Source organism: Mustela lutreola, chromosome 1 (assembly GCF_030435805.1).
Source record: "Mustela lutreola isolate mMusLut2 chromosome 1, mMusLut2.pri, whole genome shotgun sequence".
NCBI classification, from domain to species: Eukaryota; Metazoa; Chordata; class Mammalia; order Carnivora; family Mustelidae; genus Mustela; species Mustela lutreola.
In genome coordinates, this window is record NC_081290.1 from 119,126,146 (window position 1) to 119,154,068 (window position 27,923).

General features: G+C 40.7%; 1 protein-coding gene across 1 annotated transcript in view; it reads right to left on the minus strand.

The window, feature by feature from the left end:
* Positions 1 to 26,676, minus strand: part of HERC5 (HECT and RLD domain containing E3 ubiquitin protein ligase 5) — a 42,219-nt gene extending 15,543 nt beyond the window's left edge. Inside the window, exons 1-14 of the mRNA XM_059173077.1 lie at positions 26,212 to 26,676; positions 22,973 to 23,093; positions 22,225 to 22,301; positions 19,316 to 19,537; positions 18,031 to 18,122; positions 17,427 to 17,557; positions 15,242 to 15,387; positions 13,832 to 13,908; positions 13,026 to 13,129; positions 11,384 to 11,443; positions 8,920 to 9,013; positions 5,835 to 6,024; positions 4,169 to 4,323; positions 269 to 382 (exon numbers count right to left, since the gene is read on the minus strand). Of these exons, the coding sequence (XP_059029060.1) occupies positions 269 to 382; positions 4,169 to 4,323; positions 5,835 to 6,024; positions 8,920 to 9,013; positions 11,384 to 11,443; positions 13,026 to 13,129; positions 13,832 to 13,908; positions 15,242 to 15,387; positions 17,427 to 17,557; positions 18,031 to 18,122; positions 19,316 to 19,537; positions 22,225 to 22,301; positions 22,973 to 23,093; positions 26,212 to 26,494 (1,866 nt within the window). The 5' untranslated portion in view covers positions 26,495 to 26,676. The remainder of the gene's footprint in view (positions 1 to 268; positions 383 to 4,168; positions 4,324 to 5,834; positions 6,025 to 8,919; positions 9,014 to 11,383; positions 11,444 to 13,025; positions 13,130 to 13,831; positions 13,909 to 15,241; positions 15,388 to 17,426; positions 17,558 to 18,030; positions 18,123 to 19,315; positions 19,538 to 22,224; positions 22,302 to 22,972; positions 23,094 to 26,211) is intronic.
* Between the last annotated feature and the right edge of the window lie 1,247 nt (positions 26,677 to 27,923).

Consider the following 27,923-nt stretch of genomic DNA (forward strand, 5'->3'; position numbering starts at 1 on the left):
TTTTGAGGGGACTATCTCGCCTTTCCTGTAAGCCCTGTTATTTCTCCTGAGCAATTTTGCAGGGTACAAGGATTGGAAACCCATGCATAAGAGTCATAGCACAAACACCTACATTAACTCACTTCCCCCTCTGATCATACCCTAATGGGGTGACTGGCTGGTTTAGTTGGTAGAGCACGCAACTCATCTGACCCCTCACACTGGGGGTACAGATTAGTTTTAAAAAATAGAATCTTTACTAAATAAATAATAAACACGCTATACTTACAGAGTTAATTTTCCAAGCAGACCTTCTGTATGCATCCCCATAAAAATCAAGCCAGTGCGTAAGCTCGTTTACTTTGAAAATATTTTCAGGTAGTTGACACACAGCCTGGTTTACCTTTAATAAAATATGGCCCATGAGAAAGTTTTATATATATAAAGACAATTCTGCTTTATGGCTATTGATTAGATTATCAGCATAGACAGCAAATTAAACACTCTTTTTCAATGACCAGAATAAAGTTCTATCCAATTCCTCCACTGGCCAAGGCCCAAATTTTCCGAACATAAAGAATACCTACAATTTAATAGCAGAAATTGATATGATGATAAACTTACTCATACTTACTTTTAATTCATAGAAAAGCTTTAAAGAATTTTAGGTCCAAGGAAAAACACAGCCAAATCACAGCCTAAATCCAAAGTACTCTGGGGCCCAATATATTATGTCCTGTTCTTCAGAGCTTAACAATATACCATTTACAGACGTCTCCCACTGATAGGGCACGTGTGGAACATCCCCCACCTAAACTGGGGGGAGTGTCTTCCAGCCTTCATCACCCAATGACCAGGCATATCCATGGACACCCTACAAGAGCACTAATCATCAATCAGTGAAGACACTGATAATGACACTGCATGCTTTGGACCTGAGTGACAGTAGGTACTTGACATAAATGGGCACAGTCCCCACCTAAAAGACTCACTCTTGAGACGTCCTCTAAAAGCTCCTCTTGGCTTCCATTCACCTGGAATATTGTATTAACCCTGACCTAGACCTTAGATGATCCAAACCTCCAGCACCACCACCCAGAGCATCATGAAGCTGTTTCAACTCCATGATATGGTCCGCTGGAACCTGCTGATCTCAGCCTTCCACATCCCCAGTTGGGGAAAAAGTGGGTGTTTTATCCCTGTGGCTTCCTGTGGTCTCCCTCCTGAGGTTGGGGAGGGAGCCTGACAAATAATCTAATGTCACCATTAAAAGTCAAAGGATAAAGCAGGATTTCTTGAGGATTCTTGTTACTGCTTCAGTATTTCTCAGGATTCCTTTTTTGCAAGTGGAAAAAGCTCATTAGAATATACTTTCCTGTACTTTTTGGTAAATTTCTCAATTTTTCAAAACTCAAATTATTTTTTTTTAATTAATCTTTCTCTTTTGTACAAAACCTTTAAAAGTAGCCAGAGATGCACAATGGAATACTATGCAGCCATCAAAAGAAATGAAATCTTGCCATTTGCAACAACGTGGATGGAACTAGAGCGTATCATGCTTAGCGAAATAAGTCAAGCAGAGAAAGACAACTATCATATGATCTCCCTGATATGAGGAAGTGGTGATGCAACATGGAGGCTTAAATGGGTAGAAGAATAAATGAAACAAGATGGGATTGGGAGGGAGACAAACCATAAGTGACTCTTAATCTCACAAAACAAACTGAGGGTTGCCGGGGGGAGGGGGTTGGGGAGAAGGGGGTGGGATTATGGACATTGGGGAGGGTATGTGATTTGGTGAGTGCTGTGAAGTGTGTAAACCTGGTGATTCACAGACCTGGGGATAAAAATATATGTTTATAAAAAATATATGTTTATAAAAAATAAAAAATTTAAAAAAAAAAAAAAAAGTAGCCAGAGATGGCCACTGATTTCAGCAGTATGGCAGAATTCTCTTTTTTTAAAGCAGTTTGGCAGGTTAGGTATCTTGATTTGCTGAAAACAATAAAAAATACAGGATGAAGTGTAAACAGATATTTTTAATGCAACACCAATACTGTAAGTAGATACGAAATAACCAGGTCAAAAATGAGGTGAAAGCGGCATTTGCCTTCAGAGTATTTGCCAAACCTGGGGAACTTAACTTCAGTTTGCAATGCTTGGGGCTTTGGGGAACGGAGACAAAACCCAGATTCTGTTCAAATTATGGGGCCAATGATAGAAAACCATCTCATAAATCAGGCATCCAAAAGGGCTAAGCCATCAGAGTGAGGGTAAGCTAGAAATGAACAGTCCACCACCGTACCTTGACACCAATTCCAGGAAGCAGACTGCAGTTAGTTAAAATGGTGCCAAGTTGCAGGGAAAAAAAGTCACCTACAGAATTTGCAATCACAGAAGCACTTTCCTGAAAATTCACACACCACATTCAGACCACACCTGCAGATCTGAAGAGCTTCAAGCCAAGAATTTAATTTAACATAGTACCTAATGGATGTGGTGTCTCTAGGAACCTGGTACAAGAAAATCTTCCTGGAGAAACATAGCCCTCAAAGAATTCCAAAAGATAATGTTCCAAGGAAAGTGTGTGAGTGTGTGTGTGTGTGTCACTAAACAAAACGAAAGCACACACGAGGAAGATTCAGCAGAAGGAAGAGGACAAAGCTGACCTGTAATGACTTCAGGTACCAGAGGTATAATGCATATGGATTTAAATAAGCAGAAGGAAAGCTTGAAAATAAAAGACCAAGATACCATAATACTGACCAACAAAAAAATTTTTCAAAGAAATGGAACTTCTGGAAGTGGAAAACATAATACTTGGAATGAAAACCCAAAGGGCAGTTTTATTAGCAGATAAAAATCACTAAAAAGAGATTTCATGGACAGAAAAATATAGCTAAAAAAGTCAGTCAGAATGGGATGCACTCACACGGAGAGATGGGTAAGAGACATGAAAGATAAGAATGAGAAAGTCAAACATATAAATAATTCGAATTTCAGCAGGAAAAAAGAGAGTCAGTATTTGTATGGATTTAAAATGTCTAACATTTAGGAACAACCTTTACCTATAAGGATTATTTTCAAAAACTCTACGGTAAACATCCTATTTAATAGTGACATTCAAATTCTTCCTTTAAAATCACGAACGGGGCACCTGGGTGGCTCAGTGGGTTAAAGCCTCTGCTTTCAGCTCAGGTCATGATCACAGGGTCCTGGAATCAAGCCCCGCACTGGGCTCTCTGCTCAGCAGGGAGCCTGTTTCCTCCTCTCTCTTTGCCTGCCTCTCTGCCTACTTGTGATCTCTGTCAAATAAAAAAATAAAATCTTAAAAAATAAAATAAAATCACAAACAACTGAGGGCTGTTGGAGGGGAGAGGGGTGGGGAATGGGGTAACTGGGTGATGGACACTAAGGAGGGCATATGATAGAATGAACACTTAAGTGTTATGTAAGACTGATGAATCACTAACATCAACCTCTGAAACTAATAATATGCTATATGTTAACTGAATTTAAATAAAAATAAAGATTTAAAAAAAAATAAAATCATAAACAAGGGGCACCTGGCTGGCTAGGTCTTGGCACCACGTGATTCTTGATCTTGGGGTTGTGAGTTCAAGCCCCACATTAGGTGTAGAGATCACTTCATGATAAAATCAAATCAAAATAAATAAATAGGGGCACGTGAGTGGCAGTCAGTTAAGAGTCTGCCTTTGGCTCAGGTCATGATCCCAGAGTCCTGGAAGCAAGCCCCACATTCAGACTCCCTGCTCAGTAAGGAACTTGCCTCTCTCCCTCTCCATCTGCCGCTCCCCCTGCTCGTGTTCTCTTACTCTGTCAAATAAATAAATAAACATTTAAAATAAATAAATAAATAAATAAAATCACAAACAAGTAAAGAACCTACCATCACCAACCCTTCTATTCAACATTATAGAGGAAGGCTTAGCCAGTGCAACATGGAAAAGTAAAAGTAAAGTGTGTATGCATTACTTCTCTTCAAACTGCACACAGATAAGTACATACACTCTGATACACATGACTTAACTCACAGAAAACAAAAATTTAAAAATACCAATATAAACATGTTTCCTGACTTTGCTTAATATTTGGGCCAGTTGAAACCAAGGGACCTTTTTTACTGCAAAATAAAAATCGTATCTGTAAGTGTCTGAAAGACCCTTACCCTATGCAGCTTTTTCAGTATTTCTAGGAGAGCCTTAACGTGGTAGTTGTTCTCCGAGCTTTCAGTCCAGTAGTGCAACTGAGCAGTGACGGCTCTTTTAAACATCTGGACTAGTCTGATGAATGCAGGTTCCTGCAGGGACGCCCAGTACTCCTCTGAGGAATACAAACATAAACAATTGTTGGCATGTCATTTCTCTTGGCCTTTTAAAGGTAAACAGAGTGAACACTGTCAATTCTATCAGTTACAAAAACATATTTGTGATAAAGTTTTTAGTTAACTACAAGGGCAATCAACAAAGTTCATGAATTTAATGTCCTTGAGAAAAATCCCTTGATATAACAAACACATGAACCTGATCTCATTAATTTGTGGGGAAAAAAAACCTGACAAGTCACTTTTTTTTTTTTTTTTTGCCCAGATCCAATAGCATGTTGTTTTAAAAAACCAGAGTTAAGAATTAATTGCAATTGCACAGCTTTCTTTTTCTCACTCTCAGTATGAGTTTTGAACTCTTAAACACTTCTCAGGGCACCTGGCTGACTCAGTCAGTAGATCATGGGACTCTTAATCTCAGGGTTGTGAGTTCAAGCCCCACACTCAGCTCCCTCCTCTCTGCCTGCCTCTCTGCCTACCTCTCTGCCTACTTGTAACCTCTGTCAAATAAATAAAATCTTAAAGAAAACAAAACAAAACAAACAAACAAACAAAAAAACCTCCCGGGTTATCTGGCTAGCTCAACAGAGCATGTGACTCTTAATCTCAGGGTCATGAGTTCAAGCCCCCATGTTGGTCCTAGAACTTACTAAAAAGAAAGCACACACATCCATGCACCTCTCAGCATTGTGAAAAACCAAAAAATGCTTTACAATAGTTTTTCAACACTTACTTACCTAGATTTCATAAAAAACACAAGAAAGAATGGACTTCTTTGGGCTGAATATGCTATTTGTCAGAATAAAAACCTCATTAAAATCTAATCAAGCCCCTAGACCTAACTTCCAATGCACTTGAAGTAGAGAAGGCTGGAAATAATCAGACAAATTTACATGTAGGGTGTTCTACAGGACAACTGACCTAGACTCTTAAAAAAAAAAAAAAAGGCTGTAAAATACTTTTATGTCAAGTACAGAAATGTGAGTATGGCCTAGATATTATGGAATTATGACTAATCTTATTAGGTGTGATAGTGATTTAACACAGGCTCTTAAGAGATGCATGCTGAAATAATTATGGGTGAAATGTCATGATGTGTCCAACTTACTTTCAAGTATTTCAGCAAACATAAAATGTAAGCTGCTCATAAAGAACAAAGCACACATGGCAAGAGGTTAACTGTCGTTGACTCTAAGGCAGAGGATATATGGATATTCATGCACTATTCCTCTAATTTCTATGGAATTTTTCATAATAAAAATCTGGGGACAAAGGACTTCATGACCAAACCACATATGTACCATTACAATAACTCTAAAAGGGTAGTGAAACAACCTATTTTGGATGACTACAATATTTACTACAGCATCTTTACAATATACTAAGAATATGAACTAAAAAACAGCAACATAGTTAACAATTATCTAAGTTTTTCTATAACTTTACCAGGTGTGCATTTCCACTGAGGGGATGGTTAAAGTATTTTCAAAATGTAAATCATCAGTCTTACCTAGAACCCGTAAAGATTGGTCATTCATGGCACAAATAGCCTCTGCAAACGGAACCACCAGGCTCTCCCAGTTGTTATAATCATGCATCATGGGACACTCAGGGAGAAGGAAGAAAATCTCTAAAGCTTCTTGGTGTGGAGAATGAAATGGAAGATTTTTGAGCAGATTATCCCTGAGACATGTGGTTATCTGTGGTCAAAAAGATCAGGGAAAAGACACTCAAAACACAGCAAGAACTAGCTGCAATTTGTAATAAAATAAAATCTAGAACCCGGAGTTTCATTCCACCAAGGAATTGGAATAATCAGTCCTAAAACCCATGTTTACATCCAATCTCACATAGCTTCCCAACTACTCGAGGTATAGATACGTGACAAGTGTCATCCCATTTAATTCCTGAGAAGCATTGAAGGAGATGGAGAAGAAATCATCTTAAAGTTATACTGGATGAACAAGGAAATCAAAATAGGCAGCCCTCCCAATAACAAATACTACATTCTACCCCCTCATTCCACTATCCTACCTCATTATCTTTAAAGAAAAAGAATGCATAAGAACTCCCAAAAGCAACATGAAATAACCCCATAGGAACAAAAAGCAATAACCCCAGCAACAAAAATAGCATGGTTTCCTCACAGGACCACCTGCCTCATCACCAACTCTCCACTACAAACTCAATCTTTTAGTCCTTCCAATCTCCATTTACCATTCCCCATATCAGAACACAAGCATTCCAAGAAAAATTCAAATGCAATTCTGAATGTTTATGTTAGATGTGCCCAGATAAAAGAAATAATTTGTTTCAAAATCCACTGAGAAGCTATACTTACTTAGGAGTACTCATTTGTCAAGTATTATGCTAAGTGCTTTACATATGTTAATCAGGTTATAGTTCTTCGGGAACATAGATGGTATTTTAACCCCATTTTATAGACAGGAACTCTGTATCTGCACAAAGTCACAGAGCTAAGTGGGAATCTCTTCTGGATCTTTCTGACACCAAAACCCAATCTCTTAATTATTAAATTATGATATGAACTAAATGGTGTCTCTAAATGGACTAATTCTTGTAATTATCTATTTCTGTATCAAAACACTATGGCAGGCTCTACTACATGGTTCAGTCTTTGGAGTGAACATATCTGATTACTCTAACACCTCCCGGTAACACACACCCCTCCTACCTCAGTGCTCATCAGCTGCCATACCACCCAATCTCCCAGCCTTCCCCTTAAACCTGCAGAACTACTGTGATCCTCTCACTTCAGCCATCTTGTTCCACACACTTGTGTCTCAGTGTACTTTCCTGCCTGCCAGGGATGCCCCTCCTGAGATAGGCACATGGTAAACTCGTACTTCCTCTGGGGACCTTGATTTGATTGCTCTAAGTAGAGATGACCATTCATTGCCCTAGAGAAGACTAAATTCATCCAGAAATATTAATTATACACTAACTAGATTCTAAGTGTGGCATCAGGGAAAGCAGCGGAGCGTAAAACACACCCAGTCTTCCCACTAATGCCTGCGTGTTCGTGTTTGTCCCTAACTAAGTGTTTTAAAGACTGGGAGCATGTCTCTCATTTTCACCAGGAGTCCGCACCACAGTGCCCTACACAGAGCAAGCATCCAAGAGTCTACTGAATGAAGGAATGAACTGCAAAAGTCTGTGAATCTGTGTCCCAGAAATCTCAAAATAGAAAGAAACATTACAGGTTTTCTTAGCCAACTATCTGGTCTAAATAACGGGAAGACTGCTCTGTGATTATGCTGACTGCATATCATACAATATTGTTCTGGCACAACCAAGGTACAATTAGCTTTAGTGAGGAACTGGCCCAAATTCTTCCTTCCACAGATGCAGAAGTGGTATCTTCCTACTAAATGCTGCAGAGTTCTGACAAAGGTACACAATTAGGGATCCATTTTACCTTAACCCCTAACAGGGTCATGGTCCTGCCAAGGTTAACAGAATTAAACTTTCATCTTCCCTCAAGAGAAAGGAGTGTGTGTAAAGAGACCCTGAAGCTCAGATAGAGAATGCTGGTTTTAGAGGATAGAGCAGAACAGGTGAGGCAGGAAAGGAAGGAGGAAGAGATGATAGGGAGACTGAGAGATAATGAGAGGTACAAAAACAGAGGCCAGGAGCAAATGAGAAGGAGAGGGGGAGAGGGAGGAGAAAGGAATGGAAAGAGGGGAAATGGGGGACAGGGAGGAAGAAAGAAGGGGAGGAGAGAGGTGAGGAGAGGAAAAGAAAGCACAGTGGAATGGAGGGGAAGGGAGCAGAGGGGAGGAGCAAAGAAAAGGGAGGGGGGAGGGAAGGGAGACAGAAGAGGGGCCCAGGGAGAGAGAAAAGGAACCAGAGTGACACCAGGAAAGTAACAGATTGAGAGAACGTAGAAAGTACTACCCCTGGATCAACCAATATTAAGAGAACACAGAAATAAATAGAGACTACATCAAGAAAGGCTAAACTAATGAAGGAAACATGTTTGGAGCATTTGGCAAAGTGGGAAACCTAAGGACAATAATAACAGTACTGAAACAAAGAGCAAAAATCCCCCAAAGAACATTCTAGAACCTATAGAAAGGTGCAATAGAACAAAACACAGAGAAAAAGAATCCAGACAGTCCCGGGTAAGGGGGATGTTCATAACAAAAAGTGTTCTCATGTCTATATCTATGTTTAAAATAATTATAGATAACACGTCTTTCTGTTCTAGTTTACAACCTCAACAAATCCTTCAATCATCTTCCTTATAGCCTGAGTTGACAAAATTCCCTCCAGAGAGTGTGTGCATCTATGTACAGATATTGTGTGTGTGTGTGTGTGTGTGTGTGTATCTGTTTATGGGTACAGACGAACCCCTGAGACTACTTTTCATCCATGGGATTACCAGAGCAACCAATTTGCCCCAAAGGGACCAACTCCTGAATGCAGTCTGACTTTCACCAGATCTGGATAGCTACAGGGTCTGAGACGCTCCCGAAACTAAGTATTTCTTCTCAAATTTTGAATTGTCAAAAAAAAAAAAAAAAAGTTTTAATGTATTTTCTTTTTCTAAATAAGACTCTAAAGAATACCACCGTGTTAGCAATCCAGTCCTTCTGGGTTAACTCTTTAAAGGCACTTCTTGCTTTATTTAAGTCCAAGTGAATAAGCATCGTTTCTGCAGATTTTCTATAGAAGGAAGATAAAATTTAAAAGTACATGGATAGTAAGTGGAATAGGACACTTCAAAACTATAGATTTCATTAGACTATTTATCCAGATGAGGCATTTCTTCTAAATCTTATTTCATTTCAACAAAATTACTTTTTCCCTCAACTTTACAATAAAGAAAATAATTAGGCTAAACACAAATTCAATTGAGAATGTCACTGACCACTTATGATTATTTCTAAAAGATTAAAAAAATAAAGCCCACATTAACAATATACATACTATCCAAGTTTAATTCTGATACTATCTTATATTAAATATTTATTTATTTAAAAGATTTTCTTTATTTGACAGACAGCGATCACAAGTAGGCAGAAAGGCAGGCAGAGAGAGAGGGGGAAGCAGGATCCCTGCTGAGCAGAGAGCCTGATTCGGGGCTCTAACCCAGGACCCTGAGATCATGACAAGAGCAGAAAGCAGAGGCTTAACCCACTGAGTCACCACATTAAATATTTATCTTTTTTAAAAAGCCACACTACACACACAAAAAGTAGAGATTTTTCTGCGCATTTCTGAAAAAAAATAACCATGTCTCCCACTTACCTGAACTGAAAGTCTGTATCAAAAAAAGAGGCTTCAGGGATGCCTGGGTGACATAGTTCGTTAAGCATCTGACTCAGTTTTGTCTCAAGTTATATATGATTGAGCCTCACCTTGGGCTCCACACTCAGCATGGAGCTATGTAAGATTCTCTGGCTCCCTTGCCCACCCCCCCCACTAGTACTCTCTTTCTCTCTCTCCCCCTCTCAAATAAATAAATAAATACATCTTTTTAAAAAGATGAGGGGGGTTCAGAAGCAGTAAATTCTTAGTGTTGCAAAAGAAAATTACTAATAAGGGACGCCTGGGTGGCTCAGTCAGTTAAGCGTCTGCCTTTGGCTCAGGTCATGACCCTAAGATCCTGGGATCAGGCACATGCAGGGAGCCTGCTTCTCCCCTCTCCCCCTGTTCATGCCTTCTCTCTCTCTCTCAAATAAATAAAATCTTAAAAAAAAACCTTGTGAATTATATTTTTTCTTTATATGTTTATGTTCAATGTCTTAGAAACAGACACATTCTTTGTAAAATAATACAAGTATTTCGTGTCTCAAAATAGAAAATATTCTTAAGATAAACGTCATATAAATATTTAGGAAAAGAAGTGCTAAGTCGTTCTTTCATTTAAAATTTCAAAGAAATCTTAACACCTTCTAATGGGAAATAGTTAAATAAATTAATGGTTAAATAAATAAATAAATAAAGTATGTCCTTCCCATGCAATACCATGCAGCCATTACAATGACATCAAAGAAAACTACTAAATAATATGAACTGAATAAAATTAAAAAATGGACAAATACATTAAGTATAAAGTAATATATAAAAGAACATAATCACATTTTTAGTAAAAAAATAAATTTGCATAAAAAAAGATATATGCACAAAAGCTAGTCCTCTTAAGTAGTGGATTACGGGTATTTTCATTTTTTTCGGTCACAGGTCTTTATTTTTTACATTTTCTACAGTGTGCATTTATCTGCTTTCATTAAAAACAGTTAATTTTTAGGGGTGCCTGGGTGGCTTAGTCAGTTAGGCATCCAACTCTTGATTTCTGCTCAGGTCATGATTTCAGGGTTGTGAGATCAAGCCCCATGTCTCACTCCATGGTCAGTGGGGAGCCTGCTTGAGATTCTCCTTCCCTCTCCCTCTTGCCTCCTCTCCCACCCCCCCCATACACGTGTGTGTGCATGCTGTCTCTCTCATAAATAAAGATTTTTTTAGAATCTTTAAAGAGATAAACACAGAGTGAATTATTTTAACCTCATGCCATCTTATAATCTTTCATTTTTTTATTGAAAGACAATTGACTCACATTATATTAGTTTCAGGTGTGCACAACATTATGAATTGATGTATGTATATATTGCAAAATAATGACCACTTAAGTCTAGTTAACATCCATCATCACATATAGTTACAATTTTCCCCTTTTTTTATAAAGATCTTGTTTATTTATTTGAGGGGGGGGAGAGAGAGAGAGAAAGACCATAAGAGCCATGGGGACAGAGAAGCACATTCCCCACTAAGCAGAGGGCCTGATGAGAGGCTTGATCCCAGGACCCCAAGATCATGACCTGAGCCAAAAGCAGATTCTTAACCAACTGAGCCACCCAGATGCCCCCCAACTTTTTTTTTTTTATAACGAGTATGTTCAAGATCTACTATCTTAGCAACTTTCAAATATACAATCTTTCAAACTTTCAAATATACATTATTCACTAAGTTACCATGCTATACGCAGTATTTTTAACAGGATCTTAAGCTTTATAAATATATTAAATATATTACCTTTCCCTTAAAAAACTTCCAATCAGACAAGCAGGAGATGAAAATATCTCTCTGATTTCCCTATATGAGGAATAAGATGGTGGTTAAAACACATCATACTGTATGTCTCCTTATAGCATAAGACATGATAAATAACACATCTCCTAACCATCCTTCAGACTTCTCCGTCTCTGGTTTGTTTGCATGTTGCCTTGGGCATCTAAAAGTCTATTCATTTTCCCAATCTCAAAACTTCGTGACAAATGTAATAAAAAGGTATGTAGTCATAGAAGCCACAGGGAAATAGGAAAAGGACTGACCTAGGGTTAATTCCTTGAATAAGTAAGACATCCCCATGCCACTCAGCTCTCCAAACCCTACTTATTTCTGCTGCACTTAAGTGGAACAGAAAAAAATTACCAGGAATTAAATGGGAGGATGGGGGTGAGGAGGGTAGGCTCAGTTCCATCTTGGAAGTAATAGCACAAGTAGGTTTTTAAAAAAATTATTTAAGTACAGCTGACATAGAATGTCACCTCAGTTTCAGGAGTACAACAGTGTTTCAACAATTCCATCACTCAGCGCTCAGCAAGGTGAGTGCAGTCACCAGCACAGTTCTTGATCATCTATGCAGACTACAGTGCAGCTATTTCATACAACTACTTTACAAAATTAGGAAACCATACCTAAAAATACCTCTAAAAGGAAACGCTTATAGAAGTAAATATAATCTTGAGAAATGATAGGAGTTGTACGGCTTTGAGCAAGACTGCCCACGCTGTCCAGCAGTGAAGAGGTCCACAGACAAGTGGTTCTAAGGTCAAAGTGGGCTGGGAAATGGCTTAGGGGTATCTCCTTCTAAGAACAGTCACAATAGGGCACCTCGGTGGCTCAGTGGGTTAAAGCCTGCCTTCAGCTCAGGTCATGATCCCAGGGTCCTAGGATCAAGCCCCGAGTTGGGCTCTCTGCTCAGTGGGGAGCCTGCTTCCTCCTCTCTCTCTGCCTACTTGTGATCTGTCTGTCAAATAAATAAATAAAAATCTTAAAAGGAAAAAAAAAAAAAAAAAAAAAGAACAGTCACAATATAGGCAAACATACCAGAGTCTTCTAGTCAAAAAAGCTGCTCTCACAGAGCTTACACATTAGCTGTGGTTTTTAATCTTAATGCGTCAACTTGGTTAGGCTATAGTACCCAAATACCTGGCTAAACACCAATCCAGATGTTGCCGTGAAGATACTTTTTAGAGATTCACATTCAAATCAACAGACTCTGAGTAAAGCAGATAACCCTCCATAAAGTGGGTGTGCCTCATCCTACATCAAAGGCCTTAAGAGAAAACGGTTCCCAGGCATGGAGAATTCTGCCTCCAGACCCAAGCTGCAGTACTAACTCCTCCCTGGGTCTCCAGCTGGCTGGCCTGCACTGCCTATTTTGCACTAAGTTCCAGCAACTGCGTACAAGCCGACTCCTTAAAAATAAATCCGTCTCTATACACAAACACTCAACGCGCGCACAAAATCTATTCCTTCTTCCTCTGGCTGATGGACATGGTGGACCACAAAACCTCTTATCTCTGAGCTGTCCAGAACCAGTTACGGGGGGGGGGGGGGGGGGGAGGCTACTTTACAGAACTCTATGAGCAGAGAAACACAGGGGCGGTACCTTTTTGTATTTTGCCACTGTTTAGTCCCCACATCAGCAATCCACCTCTTTATGGTCCCTTCGTTCAATGTAGGAATTTTCCTCCTCAGATTAACATAGGGATTCTGTAAACAAACAAGTAAAACACAGCAATTTAGACACCACAAAAATAGGTATCCAACTTTTAGGCACATTCAAGGATACAGGGTAATACTGATTTTTAAATACGGAGGATACAGCTGTGAGAAATCCTTAAGTAAGATTTTACCAAGAAGTAATTGATCATTTGTTTGCCTGACCGTCAACTTCTTGCCCAAGGGGCTTAAATCCAAGGTAAATTTCTCTGAGTGCTCCAACACTCAGCACTTCCAACAGGTATAATCAGATTAAAATGAACACCACACAGCCTTGAGGGGAAGATCTTTTGTGTAGGAGTGGGAGGAACTTGGTTGGCCTTAGCAAAGCAGTGTGAGGCAGTTATCAACTCAGGATTCACAGGCCAGGAACCTCAGGTCTTTTTTACTCCAGGCCAGCAAAATGTTAGAACGTCAATGTGATGGCTTTGCTAGGATACTGACCAAGCCGCTGGCAGGGCCAAGGAAAGATCTAAGGAAATCTGATTTGACTTTTACCAGAGACAAATCTCCTGATTCCTGTGAGTCAATACTTATATAGTTTTGACAATAAAGGATCCATAATGTTTAGCTATTCCCTAAAGGTCAGCTTAGAAACTAGATGATTTTGGAATTCACCATACCTGGATACTGAAACCCTTCAATTTGCTTAATATACCAAGTTATATAAAATATCTAGAGATCTATTTTTACCTTTTTTCCCATCCAGAGCAAAATGCTTTGATTCCCTCCAGCAATCATTATTAATTCCTTTTCTGAAGTTCGGCTTTCTGAAAGGGAGACACATTAAGTAAGAGTGCAGAAAGTGACTGGCACGAACATGCACGCTCAATTTAAATTATTTCAGATTCCTCTTAAATTTGGTCCTTTTCTCTTTGTGACATAAGGCCTTAGCACATTTCTCTCCCATGAAGCAGAAATATACATTTCCTTCAGAGTAAGGCTAGTTGGCAAAAACAAAGGATCTGCAAGGCTGACACATGACATCAGTTTGACATATATAATTAATGTAAATGCTTATATATAAAATAGTTGAAGCAGTATTTGATTAGTTAGCTGATCCTTGGTTAAATTTGGCCCTCCTTACCAAAAGCTATTTTCTACAAATCAAGACTTAACCAGTAACTACTGGCTTAAAGAATATAAATTAAGTACTTCAAAAGTCTTAAGCAGTTATAAGGAATCAAATATATGAGGGGCGGTGGCTCAGTGGGTTAAAGCCTCTGCCTTCAGCTCAGGTCATGATCGCAGGGTCCTGGAATCGAGCCCTGCATCGGGCTCTCTGCTCAGCAGGGAGCCTGCTTTCCCCTCCCTCTCTGCCTATTTGTGATCTCTGTCTGTCAAATTAATAAATAAAATCTAAAAAAAAAAAAAGAAGAAGAAGATGATGATGAAGAAGAAGAGGAAATCAAGTATATGAACTACTCAAAGAAAACATCCTACTGTTTATTTTCCCAAAAGAACTTAAGAGAATTCTGGTACCTTGGATCACCACTAAGGTTTCAGAATTAAGTAACCAAAGTAGTCTGATGCAGTTTCTATAGCAGAGTGTTTTGAGCTCTGTGTGGCTCAGGCCACGGTTCAAATCCAGCCAAAGCACTGACTGGCTGTAAGAACTGGCTGACCCTTTAACCTCCAAGGCTCTGTATCCTCCAGTAAGAGGAGCCTGAGAGCACACATCTCCCAGAACTGTTAGAGGACAGGTGAGGTAACACACATAAGGGGTAAGCACTGTTACAGTGCCTGGCATATGACAGCTGCTCATTCATGATTCTTGGGGCTTTACATGATTGAGTCAGTCACCAGGTAAGAAAACCAACCACCACAGAATTAATAGGTCTCCTATAACATATGCCTCTGAATCCATATAATCTATTTTATGTTCTATCACTTTAGGTCCACATTAATTTTATTAATCTGAAGGAATAAGAGGCATTAATTACACTGAATATTTTAAGCTCTTTACAAGTAAAAAAATGAAACCAATGTTTAGGGAAACTTCCTTCATAGTCATATATTTTTTTCCTTGTCACATTACACACAGAAAAGTCAGTTTCTTGAGAGCGGTATTTAAGCCAAATCCTGTGTTCCTACAAAATTTACCAAATTTGAGATCTTCATTTGATGGCAATTTCATGGGAAGTGGTATCAGCTGATTATGTGTTCCACCGTTTCCCAGTTGTCCTTCTTTTCCAGAACCAAAAGAAAAGACCTTCCCCAAATCAGAAACATAGGCAAGTGTGTGCCGCCTATTAAATAAAAGCATAGATGGTCAATTCTCAATTATCTACAATGAAGAGAGTACACAGTACATGTAAACTGCTGAAATTAGGTCACCCAGTGAGTGAAACTAGTGAACCAACTTCCAATGGATGAAATTAGCAATATGGAAAGTAAAATAGCATTGATATGTGGCTCAGATTTTGGAATCCCTATGGCCACACAAGGCCACAATGCTGGGCCTTGGGAAAAGGCACTCCCTGGACAGGAACAAGCAACTGCCCTTGCTTGCTACTCCTTTTTCAAACCTTGACTTGAGAGTCACCATCTCTTGGAAGCCATCTTTGAGTGCCCCCTTTCCCCATCCTAGAAGATGGAATTAGGTGAACCTTTCTGAGCTCCATTTCCCAAAGACCTTTACCTTAATAATGACTCCCTTACTGATATGCTCCTAGGCCTCTCCCACTTTAGAATGTGTTAAGCAAAGAATTTGGCCTTTGTCTCAGTTCCTGGGAGGTACCCTCTAAACCCTTAGAATTTCCCAAGTGATAGGAGCGTCTTTATTATTCATGGGAAGATCCTGAGATCACACCTAACAGCCTACCCAGGTGGCTCCAGAAGGGCCCCTCTGGCTTCTCTGAAGCCCAACCTACAGGGAGGGAGAGGCCGAAATTTGAGCTCACTGCAGCCTCATTTGAGCCTGCAATGATTCAATCAACCCGGACTAAGCAATGAAGCCACAGTAACAACTCTGGACTTGGGTTGAGCTTCCCTGGATGAAAATACTATACACATCATCATGTATTGGGCTGGGAGAAGGTAATATCATTCTGTCCATGATTCTATGATGACTGGAGAGTAGAAGACTCCTCCTGGACTCTATTCTAGACATCCCTTCCTTTGACTGGTTCTAATTTGTATCCATTTCTTATAATAAATGTGAATATGGCTTTAATAACTTTCAGTAAGTTCTGAGCATCTTTCCAGTGAATTCTCTTGTGTTAGCAGGGGAACTGCCCCCCCCCCCGTGTGTACTAAGATATCTCTAACATGAGACTCCTCTTCTAACACATGCTACTTAAAGAAATGAGAGTTTTGAAAAATCCAAAGTGGTGAAAATGTCCCCTTGAATGCACAGAATCATACCATCCCAATAATCTGGCCTACTTTAATAATATCCATTTATGTAATTTTACTCTAGGATCATAAAAGAATAGGTCTATGCACTGAAAGGTACATAAACAAGTTTTCTGGTAAACAAACACATGAACCCAATATTCAGATACAGCCTGAATTTGCTTGTGTTTAGTAAGGAAAGACTTGCCCAAAAGAAGAGTATCTGACTAAAAAGACTTCTTAACCTTACCACAAACCCCAAATCCCACTGGTTAGAAGTGAATGATCTTCAAGGAATAACTAAATAAGCCAAGGAGTTTGAGCAAATTTTTCTACTTTTATTAACAACAACAACAAAAAAAGCTGGAAAAATCAAACTTATCAGAATATTCTACTCAAACTACCACTGACTTTGTCTTATCCTCTACTGTGATCACTCTGAAAGAATAACAGTAACTTAGTAGGCTGGCCTCTAAAGGGTTGTGAGAAAGACATCAATGAATAATCCTTTGTGATTCATGTTGTTTATTTACTCCCAAATAAATGACATATTCTTCTTAAAGGTGAAAGTCTGTCTGAGCAGTTACAAAGATATTTCACTAAAGGGGCAACAGAAAGTGAATAATTTTCTCATTAATAAAAATTAATGCAGGGCATGCCTGGCTGACTCAGTCTGAGAAGTATGCAACTCTTGATTTCAGAGTCGTCAGTTCTAGCCCCACGTTGGGTTTAGAGATTATTTAAATATTAAAAAAAAAAAAAAAAGACAATGAAACCAAATATATATGCTAAATAAAGATTATTATCTAATAACATAAATTAAGCATCTTCACCCATGTGAAAATATTTGATATGTTTATCTCAATAAAAAAACTGACGAAGTTTTATTAAACTACCTATCTAAATTTATCACAATGATCTCACCAATCTTCACAGATACTTAACAACTTACCTTCCACATGCTACCTGGGTCACTCTAATTCCAGTGAGCTCAGTCACCAAACGGGGTCTTAACTCATTCTGTGTGGAATTGTGACCGAGTTGCCCGTGTTTTCCAGCACCAAAAGTAAATACCTGCCCATCCTAAAGAAAAAAAAGTATCAGATTCTAGAAAAATACAACAGTAATATTACTTAATAATAAAATATTACTGAATTCAGATATCACTGCATAATACAAAAGGGCTATTCACTGATACCTCATTGATGCCTCACTCAGGGGAGCCTGGGTAGCTCAGTCGGTTAAGCATCTGACTCTTGATTTCAGCTCAGGGTCATGATATTGAGCCCTACACTCAGGAGTCTGCTTTTCTCCCTCTCTCTCTGCCCCTCCCCACCCGGCTCATGTGCACACTCTCTAAAATAATTAAGGAAATCTTTAAAAAAAAAAAAAAGACCATCAAAGCAAAGCCCCAAATTATCAGGAGGACAATCCTACATGTGAGAAGTGACCCTTCTTCCTAGGGAAATACTAAGTGCCCAAATCCAGGGGTTTTGTGCTTTCCCCACTACAAAGTTCTTCCAGAATTACCATCGGAGAGACAAGGATACACGCACCTCTGTGAGCAGGGCAGTGTGAGAGCCACCACAAGCAAGAAATTCAACTTTCTGACTGTCCAGTGCTTCAACGAGGGAAGGAAATTCTTCACCTATGCAAGAAAAAGAAGCTGAAGTGATCAAAAGAGAACGCTGATTTGCACCCTGGAGTTCCGTGCTACTAGGAACATACCTGCACTGTCTCTCAGCTGGTGGTCACAGTTCCTAATACCTTCTGACAAGAAGGCCCACAGTGTTGGTACACTTATTCTGGCCTAAAACTGGGGGTGAGGCAGTGGTCAAAGGGCCACACACAGGAGAACACATATGTGAAAGTGTCAAGCCACTTCCCAGAGCCCACTCTTCCTGTCAGCCTAACTTCATTAACTTCAATTGCAGCATATCTCGCATTTCCAATTCCCATCTAAAATTTAATGAACATAAAGATTCTCTTTTTTTCTTTTAAATCCTCTACTACAGTGTTCCTGTCCTATACGACCTCTCCTTTCTTTTCACAAGTTCCCTGTGAAAGCACTTAAAGGTTCAGCAAAAACAGTTTTAACTGCTCTTTATTCCTTTCTCTCCTTTGAATATTTTTCCATCACTGACTATGGTTTCTCCTGAGGGCCGTATCAGGGAAAGATGCAATGTATGACCACGAACCCAGGGGAAAACAGGGACATGACAACAACTGATAAAGCAGCAGTCTGCCACACCTGAAAACTCCAAGACTGTATTCAGGATCATAAGAAAGTTTGCCATCTGCTTTGTGGATGTAGTTCAATAACAGGAATAACAGGTTTTTTCTCCTTATCGGCGTATACAGATATAACTAATACCTTACAGACTAAGATTAGAATCTGTGAGTTGCTAAAGAGATCATTGGTATTCTTTTGTCCTAAAATGTAGTAACAGACATTTATGTGCAAAGGCACTTCGGAGGTCATTTCATCCAAATGCATCACTTTATAGAAAAAGAAAATAAGGCCTAGAAAAAAGTTAAGTGACTCAGCCAGGCCCTGCCATTAGTTAACTGCAAAGTGGGAAGCAGAGACCAGGTATTCTGATCAGTGCAGTGCTCTTTCGCTTAGCCTACACAACCCTGACAGACATCTCTATCACAGCAACAACTTCCGCTATGCATGTCTCCTAGATTGCTTCTGCCCTGAAGACAGAAATAACCAGGAAGAAAAGCACCAATGACAGTGAAGATGTGAACCATTTTTGACAGGGAGGCTTGTGTTAAATTCATCTCTCATCTAAGAAATATATTTGATAATATGAACTTGAAAATACAGTTCCATACCGTCAGTGTGGCCCAGGCCTAGTTGCCCCAAATCATTTCTTCCCCATGAGTAAATGTTTCCAGACATGGATAAGGCCATGCTGTGGGCTTTTCCCGCAGAAATCTGAACCAAGGGGACTCCTGAAAGGTGCTCCACAAGCTGTGGTGTGGGGATTGAGGCAAATAGTCTTCCAATTCCAAGCTGGCCATGTAAATTCTGTCCCCATGCAAAGAGCTCTCCACCTTGACATAAACAAACAAAATGCTGCCTTATTAAGTTTGAAGTACAGGAGACATTAACTTCGGGCATTATGTATGTTATCCATATTATACTATCAGTATCTTACATTCCACTTCCCAGGTCTGAGAGAAAAACCTGAAGCAATCTCCTCTTTAGCAGTAACAGTTATACTTCTTTACCTTCTGCTTCAAAGGGTAGAGTTTGTGTCCTTGCTTCTCCAAAAATTATCTTCCGAGAATGTGTCCAGTAAGAGCCCCTGAACATCCCCCTCTGCCCCACATCACTACATGATGGGCTTCTTTAATGTTCATGTCCCCTTTCAAAAAATATACATGCGGAAAAACTAACCCTCAATGTGAGGGTATTAGGAGGTGGACCTTTGGAAGTTGACTAGGATTAGCTGAGATCATTAGGATGGAGCCCTCTAGAATGAGATTAGTGCCCTTATGAGAGATTCCAAAGAGTTCTCTTGCCCTCCCCACCATGTAAGAAGATGGGCCCTCCACACAGACACTGGACCTGCTGACACCCTGAATTGGACTTCTAGCCTCCAGAATTGGGAGAAAGAAATTTCCGCTGTTTAATTCAGCCAATCTATGGTATTTTTGTTATAGCAGCCCAAACCAACAAAGACCAGAAGAATGAAGCCACCTGAATATACTACAACCAAATTCAAAGAATGGGCCCATGAAAACCAAAACATTCTACATCTAAGAAAACAGAACCTAAAATTAAAGTTTTCCTTCTGTCCACCCACTCTGTTCACGTCCCTGAAGATTCTAAATAATGTATAATTTGAAATTACAGCACAGTATCTTCAAAGAGTCTGCATCTCCCTCTGTTAACTGAATACATGGAGTGTGCAGAAAAGTTCTGAAGTGTTTATCTAATGGAATTGACAATATATGAATCTCAAAAAATATACCAGAGAATTAACGCTTACTGAGCACCTCCTTGCAAGATACCATGCAGAATCTGGTGGGGGGGGCAGAACTCTCCTTCAAAATAACACCACGAGCCTATCCCAGCCAGTAAGAATATAATGATGAGGGGCGCCTGGGTGGCTGGCTCAGTGGGTTAAGCCTCTGCCTTCAGCTCAGGTCATGGTCCCGGGGTCCTGGTATAGAGCCCCGCATCAGGCTCTGCTCAGCAGGGAGCCTGCTTCCCCCTCTCTCTCTGCCTGACTCTCTGCCTACTTGTGATCTCTCACTGTCAAATAAATAAATGTTAAAAAAAAAAAAGAATATAATGATGAAATGATCAATTCTTTCTTGCCTCCCCAATTTTCATTCTTCCTAGATTATGATTTACCAGTATTAAACTCTGAATATCTCTTTTGCCCCAGTATCATTAGACCGTAGGCTTCTATTTTATTTTTATAACCTGAACAGGGTAGATACTCAAAACAAAATGTGTTCATGAACGGATAGTCAAACAATCAGGCCAATTTTTTCCAATGCAAGTTCATACTCTCAAACTTCAACAGGGCCCTCAACCCAAGTCAAAAGCTGAATTATTTACTTCCCTTTTATCTCAACTTCCTTTTAGTTTGTTTTGATCTGTCCTATGTATTTAAATTTTTTTTTCCTTGACCCTGAATTCCTATCTATCACCATCCTGTTATAATTATTCCTCCATGGTCAAGTTTCTTTAGGAAGTAATCTATATTCACTGTTTCAACTTCCCACCATTATGGTGTCTGATAAGAAGTAAGAAATATTAAAGGCTGGGAGAATCCCTGAATTCAAATGGTAATGTGGGAGCACATCAGAGGCCTGCAAACTGGCCACAAGAGCAGACCCAAGAGATTCTAAGTTCTCCTGTCATGGGAGATGAAGAAGTTCTTGGAAAAGGTAGGAAGGTTCTAGAAAAGGGTAGCCCAAACCTGGTGCTGTTTCCAGAACGATTTTGATTATTCAAAATATTTTCATTGTTTCCTATTTGAAAAATAAAAACACGGAACTGTTGAAATAAATCTCCAGGGTCAAGATGGAGCCATTCCTATCCAGGGTGCCATGTCAGCAAACTGACTTATATGTCCCTCTAAATGTTCTGCTTGGCCAGAAACAACATATATCCAACCAGTAAGCCAATCCTCAAACACCAGGTCAACTCTGGGCTGTATACTTATTTCCTCATTCCCTGTTCTTTCCAAATAAGGTTACATACACAACCCCAACCAATCATGCCCTAATATTGCACTGTGACTTCTAAGGCTCTATAAAAATTCTCATTCTTGCTGGAAATCCTCCCAGGAGAGTGCTCCATTGTTTGTGATACACTGTACTCCCAATCCATCAACTGTTGTCCTTGAATAACAAAGGGTATTCAAATTCCTTACTAAATTGTTTTAGTTTTGTCATTTGAAGAGTACAATGTAGGAACAGTAAATATGGAAACCTGAAGATTTTACACATCCAAAAATTCTCTTACTTTCTAACAAGTGCCTGGCTGGCTCAGTTGGTAGAGCATGTGACTCTTCATCGACTCTATCTCAGGGTTGTGAGTTCAAGTCCCATGTTGGGCCTAGAGCTTACTTTAAAAAAAACCAAAAAACAAAGAAGTGCCCTGAACTATATCAAATTCAAAACCATTATTCTTGTCTGTTACAAAGTGAAGCATATACATTCTACTCATTCTACATATACACACATTTATTCCCTCTAAAAAACAACAGTCCAGAAAGTACCTTTTGAAAGTGCAAGAGAATGATAATCTCCACATGTGATCTGAATTATACTTTTTTCTTGTAAAATGCACTGAAACCTGATGAGAGAAAATATATTTTATGTCAATCACTGTAATGGAAGTCACAACATCAATGTTATAATTAATTGTATTTCATTGGGACTGAAGCTCAAGGAAAAATTTAAATTTATTACTTTATATTGAGTACATCTAAAATTATAAAAAATACTACATGTGTTTTAGTTGGTGGTTTAAAAGGTAAATAATGTGCACTATATAATTTTAATTAGAACGATCCTAAGTCTCTCTTGCAAACAATAATTGTATGATACAGGAATAATACAAAATGAAAATAAGTTCTAAGTCACAAGATCTACTAGGGAAAAGTCTCACAAATCATTCCATGATAATGTATTTTTCTCCTGCACTGAAAACTTTTATTTCTGATAATCTAACTCATAGGATTATTATGATGGATAAATGAATCAACGAATGTGCAAGTCCAATTTGGGGTGAGGCAGATCAACAATCATTTCTTTTAAATGTCAAAGCAACACATGATGTCTATGGACATAACGTGGTTGTATCTCACTGATGGAATTCACTGATCATTTCAGAATTGTTTACTTAAGAGCCACTATGTAAAAGCAGGAGACAAGGTTCATATAAAGTAATGTTTTCCTATAAAAATTGATTGCCATTTGAATAAATTTTAAGTAATTTTTAATAAAAGAAAAAAGTTCCCTTACCTTGCATGCTCTATGCTATAGTTGTATTCAAATGGTTTTCCATCTGAGGATAGAATCAGCATATGCTCTGCTCCTTGGTCCACAGAATGTATCTTCATTTTTTTCCCTAACTTAATGCATTCTGCAGAGCAAACCCAATCAGGAACCATCATCACTTAGGTTATTACCCACTATTATTATTTATTTCATTAAAATATGCTTAAAACACTTGAAAAAAATTTCAACTAGACAACCTTTGGCTTAACATGAACCTCTCCTTAAAGAAAAATTCAAGAACAAAACCAGACAAATTAGGAACGACTGTTGTTTTAACCATAGATTTTTTTTATTTTTCAAATTGGGAAGGAACTGATTTATTCTTTGTTTTAAATTGAACATAGTTTTGGGGCATCAGGGTGGCTCAGTCAGCTAAACATCTCTCTTGAGTTCAGCTCAGGTCATACATGATCTCATGGTTGTGAGATGGAGGAGCGTGGAGCCTGCTTACATTTCCTTCTTTCCCTTTACTCCTGTCTCTCCTTCATATAAAAATTTTTTTAAAAATTCAATATAGTTTTTAAATAACCAGTTAAAATATTTGCTTTTAGATTCCTGTTTAATAGTTTGAGATAGAGAAATTAAATTTGAAGAGATGGAAATGAAAAAGCCTATCAGAAAATATAACAGTATCTGGATGGCACTAACTTGTTTTAGAAGAAAATATATTGTGTATTTTGAAATATACTCTTTCCAAATACAAAACAAATAATAATAATAAAATTCTCCTAATTGCTCCATATAGGAGCCAAGTTCTATATTTTGTTTTGTTTTTTAATATATTTTTTTATTTATTCATTTGAGAGAGAGAAGCCACTGGGGAGGCAGAGGGAGAGGGAGAAGCAGGCTACGTACTGAGCCAGCCAGGAGCCTGATGTGGGGCTGGATGGATCCCAGGACCTGCAGATGATGACCTGAGCCAAAGGCAGGCGCTCAACCATCAGAGCCACCCAAGCACCCCCAAGTTCTATAATTTTAAAAGGAAGAATTGTGGTTGAGGACCAATTTTTTTTTAAGATTTTATTTATTTGACAGAGAAAGACACAGCAAGAGACGGATCACCAGCAGGGGGAGTGCGAGAGGAAGATGGAGGCTTCGCGCTGAACAGGGAACGTGATGCGGGCCTCCATCCCAGGACCCTGGGATCAAGACCTGAGCTGAAGGCAGACGCTTAACCACTGAGTTACCCACGTGCCCCTGAGGACCAATTTTTAAGGAGACATGCTGTTAAAAGAATTTTTATTGGCATTATTGCATATTTAGCCCTTCCTAAAAGTTAAGAGATTTTAAAAGTGTCCACAGTTACCATTTACTCTTAACTCATTTAATTTGTTCACAAAAATTGGATATGGGGATTTGTTTTACTTCTCAGTTCTAACCAAACTGGGTTTATTCATGTAAAAATCTCAAAGCACAAACCTTCTTATTAGAAATGCTTTAAGAACCAAAACAGTATGGTAATAAAGAAGAAATGGTTGAACAGACTAATATTTTTCAGATATCAGCATTTCCAATCAGTTGAAAAAAAAGTTACTCAAGGGCCAGGGAGGAAAAGGTTACTCATTAAAAGTAAAGGGACATCAGACTAACCATTTGGAGAAACAAATAAATCTAGATTCCCCTACATCCTAAAATCAAACTGATTTTCAAGTGCATCCCAAATTTTAACTTTAAAAATTAAAGCGTTAGGGGTGCCTGGGTTGCTCAGTGGGTTAAAGCCCCTGCCTTGGGCTCAGGTCATGATCCCAGGGTCCCGGGATCCAGCCCCGCATAGGGCTCTCTGCTTAGCAGGGAGCCTGCTTCCTCCTCTCTCTGCCTGCTTCTCTGCCTACTTGTGTTCTCTGTCAAATAAATAAATAAAATCTTAAAAAAAAAGAAAAATAAATAAAATAAATAAAAGCGTTAAGGAGAGCCTGGGTGGCTCAGTTGGTTAAACCCCACACAGACCCTGGATTTCAACTCAGGTCTTGATCTCAGGGTTATGAGTTCAAGCCCCGCGTTGGGCTCCACCGAGCCTACTTCAAAAAATAAGTAAAAGCTGGGGTGCCTGGGTGTCTCAGTGGGTTAAGCTTCTAAAATTGGCTCAGGTCATGATCTCAGGGTCCTCTAATAGAGCCCCGAATCAGGTTCTCTGCTCAGCAGGGAGGCTGCTCCACCCCCCCCCCCCCCCCCGCCTGCCTCTCTGCCTACTTGTGATCTCTCTCGGTCAAATAAATAAACAAAATCTTAAAAAAAAAAAAAAAAGGTAAAAGCTTAAAATTGCTAATAAAATGGGTACATTAAAAAACAAGAACAACAACAAACCTGAGTATGGATAGCTGTAACACAAAATCCTTAAGTCTTAACAGGAAAGATCGATGAAGGAAGACTATAAAGTAACAGCAACTAAAACATCACAACGTCTATGCTATTCTTACTCAATATTCAAATAACGCTTCAAACAAATAAGAAAAAGATTAACAACTCAATTTTTTAAAAGCGTTTAAGATATGAACAAGCAGTTCACCAAAAAAAGTTATGCAAATGATCAATACAAAAAGGAAGAGATGCTCGACTTTCTTCACTCAACGGGGGCGAAATTTCCAAGATTAAGAATGTGGCCCTTCGCTTTCCTCCACCATTAAAATCGGAACCACAGCTCCTGACCTCATCGACGGAGATTACTACCACCTCGGCCAAGGGCAACTGCAGGCGTTCTTTAAATCGTTTGCATATATATGATATTGTCGTTGAGAACAATAAAACTATTATTCTCCTAAGGCTCACAAAATCGGAGCCGCTGTGTTCCCCACAGCAGCGAGCGAAAAAGCAAACTTCGACAGAAACCAACGCCAGAGGAGGGCTGGCCGCGAAGATGCAGCGTGCACGCGCTCTCCGTCCGCGCGGGAGACTTGCAGAGCGCGCGACCCAGCCCTCGCCACCGTCCTGCAAAATCCGCGCCAAACGGGAAAGCGGATAAGGGAGCGCTCAGACACTCGCACGCGCGAAATTCAAAAGCCACCCGGCCCGGCGCCTTTCTGAGGGCACCGGTGACCGCGGCAGCGTCGGGTCCCCTTCGGGGCTTCCCTTCGCGTTTAGAGAAGGCCCGCCACACCCACCCTCGGGCAGCTCCGCCAGCGCTGCTCTGGGGGCCCCCGGCCGCCCACCCTCACACCCCCAGCCCGAGATAGAAGGGCCCTGGGGGCACCGGCCCGCCCACTCACTCGGCTTCTTGGCGCCGTCGCTCCCCGCCGGCAGCTGGTGAACCTCGACGCCGGCCCCTCCGCGCTCCAACACCACGAGGCGCCCGCGCGTGCAGCACATCTGTCGCGTCGCCTCGGTCCTTTGGGGCAGCGCTCTGCGGAGGCCGGCGGCGCTGGGGAAGAGCCAGAGCTGAGTGCCCGGCGGCTCGGCGGAGCGCCGCGGCGCTGCGGGTCGCGACGGCGGGTCCGGCCCGGGAACCGGGCGCACGCCGCCGCGAGCCCTCCTTCGCGGCCTCTGCTCCATCGCGGCTTTCCCGGGCTCCACCGCCGCGCGTCTGCTCTCCGGGTCTCGGAGGAGACGGAGCCCCCGAGAAAACCGCCCGCGGCGTCGCGGTGCTCAGCCGGAGCTAGCGGACCGCGCAGTGGCGTCGAGGAACCGCAGCCTCGCCTGCTCCGCCCCCGCTCAGACGCCGGGCTCGCTACGTGCTGTTTGGGGGCGGAGCCCGCAGCGCCGGGAAGAAACGAAACCGTCGCTCTGGTTCGGGGGCGGGATAGAGAAGGAAAGGGAAAGGGAAACTCGGACGGGTCACGGAGGGCTTGGAAGGCTGCCAGAGGACGCAGGGTGCTGGCGGACGACGGGATGGGTGGGCAGGGCTGAGCGGACGTCCCCGGGCTCGCAGGGGCCCCTAGAACGCCTGGACCCGGTCGCCTGGGAAGAAACACTGCAGCTCCGCTAGGAGGAGCACTGACACAGCCGACCTGCCGAATTTCCAGGAACCACTGTGGCGAGGAAAGCGGCTCCGCTCAGCCTTCGGTCTGGGGCTCCGCCAGTCGGCCGCGAGGAGACTGAAGTCAAGAGCCGCGCGGCGGGTCCCTCCGCGCGCGCCGCGGTGCCTGGCAACCGCGGAGGCGCTTTCTGTCAGCACCGTTTGCCTTTTCGAGAATCTCTTACACAGGGAGTCAGCCCTGCGCGGTCTTTGGTTTTTTTCCTCCGCTGAGCTTCATGCTGTGGAGGTTAATCCCGCGTTTCGTCAGTATTTGGTCAGTCAGTAGTGATTGTTGGTTGGTAGTTCGGCAGAGGGGTAGCAGTTTGTCCATTCACTGATCCACGGACATTTCCGTTCTTTCCAGTGAATAGAGGGGCTAGGACTTGTGAGCATGGCTTGGGGCGGATATCTGTTTTCTTGTCTTGGGAGTAAATACCTAAAAATGGAACTGCTGTATCGTATGGGAAATGCATGCATGCATATGATACAAGAAACTACCAAACCTTTCCAAACTGCCGTTTTGCATTCCCTCCGGCAATTTATGGGAGTGCCAGTCCCTCCCTCTCTATCCTCGACATTTGGTATTTTCAGTCTTTTTAATTATAGCAGTTGCAGTCGTCTATACGCGTATCTTTTGGGGTGTTTTTTTTTTTTTAAGGATTTTATATTTATTTGAAAGATTCAGCGAGAGAAGGAACACAAGCAGGGGGAGTGGGAGAAAGAGAAGCAGGCACCCCCCCCCCCCCGAGCAGGGAACCCGATATGGGGCTCAACGGACCCTGGGATCATGACCTGAGCCAAAGGCGGACGCGGAATGACTGAGCCACCCAGATGCCCCTCTATCTGTGTATCTTACTATGGTTTTCATTTCCATTTCCCTAATGCTTAATGATCTTTGAAAAGATAAGCATCTTTTCATATGCTTATTAGGGCTAACCTCTGTCTTTTCCTTGGTGAAGCGTCTAT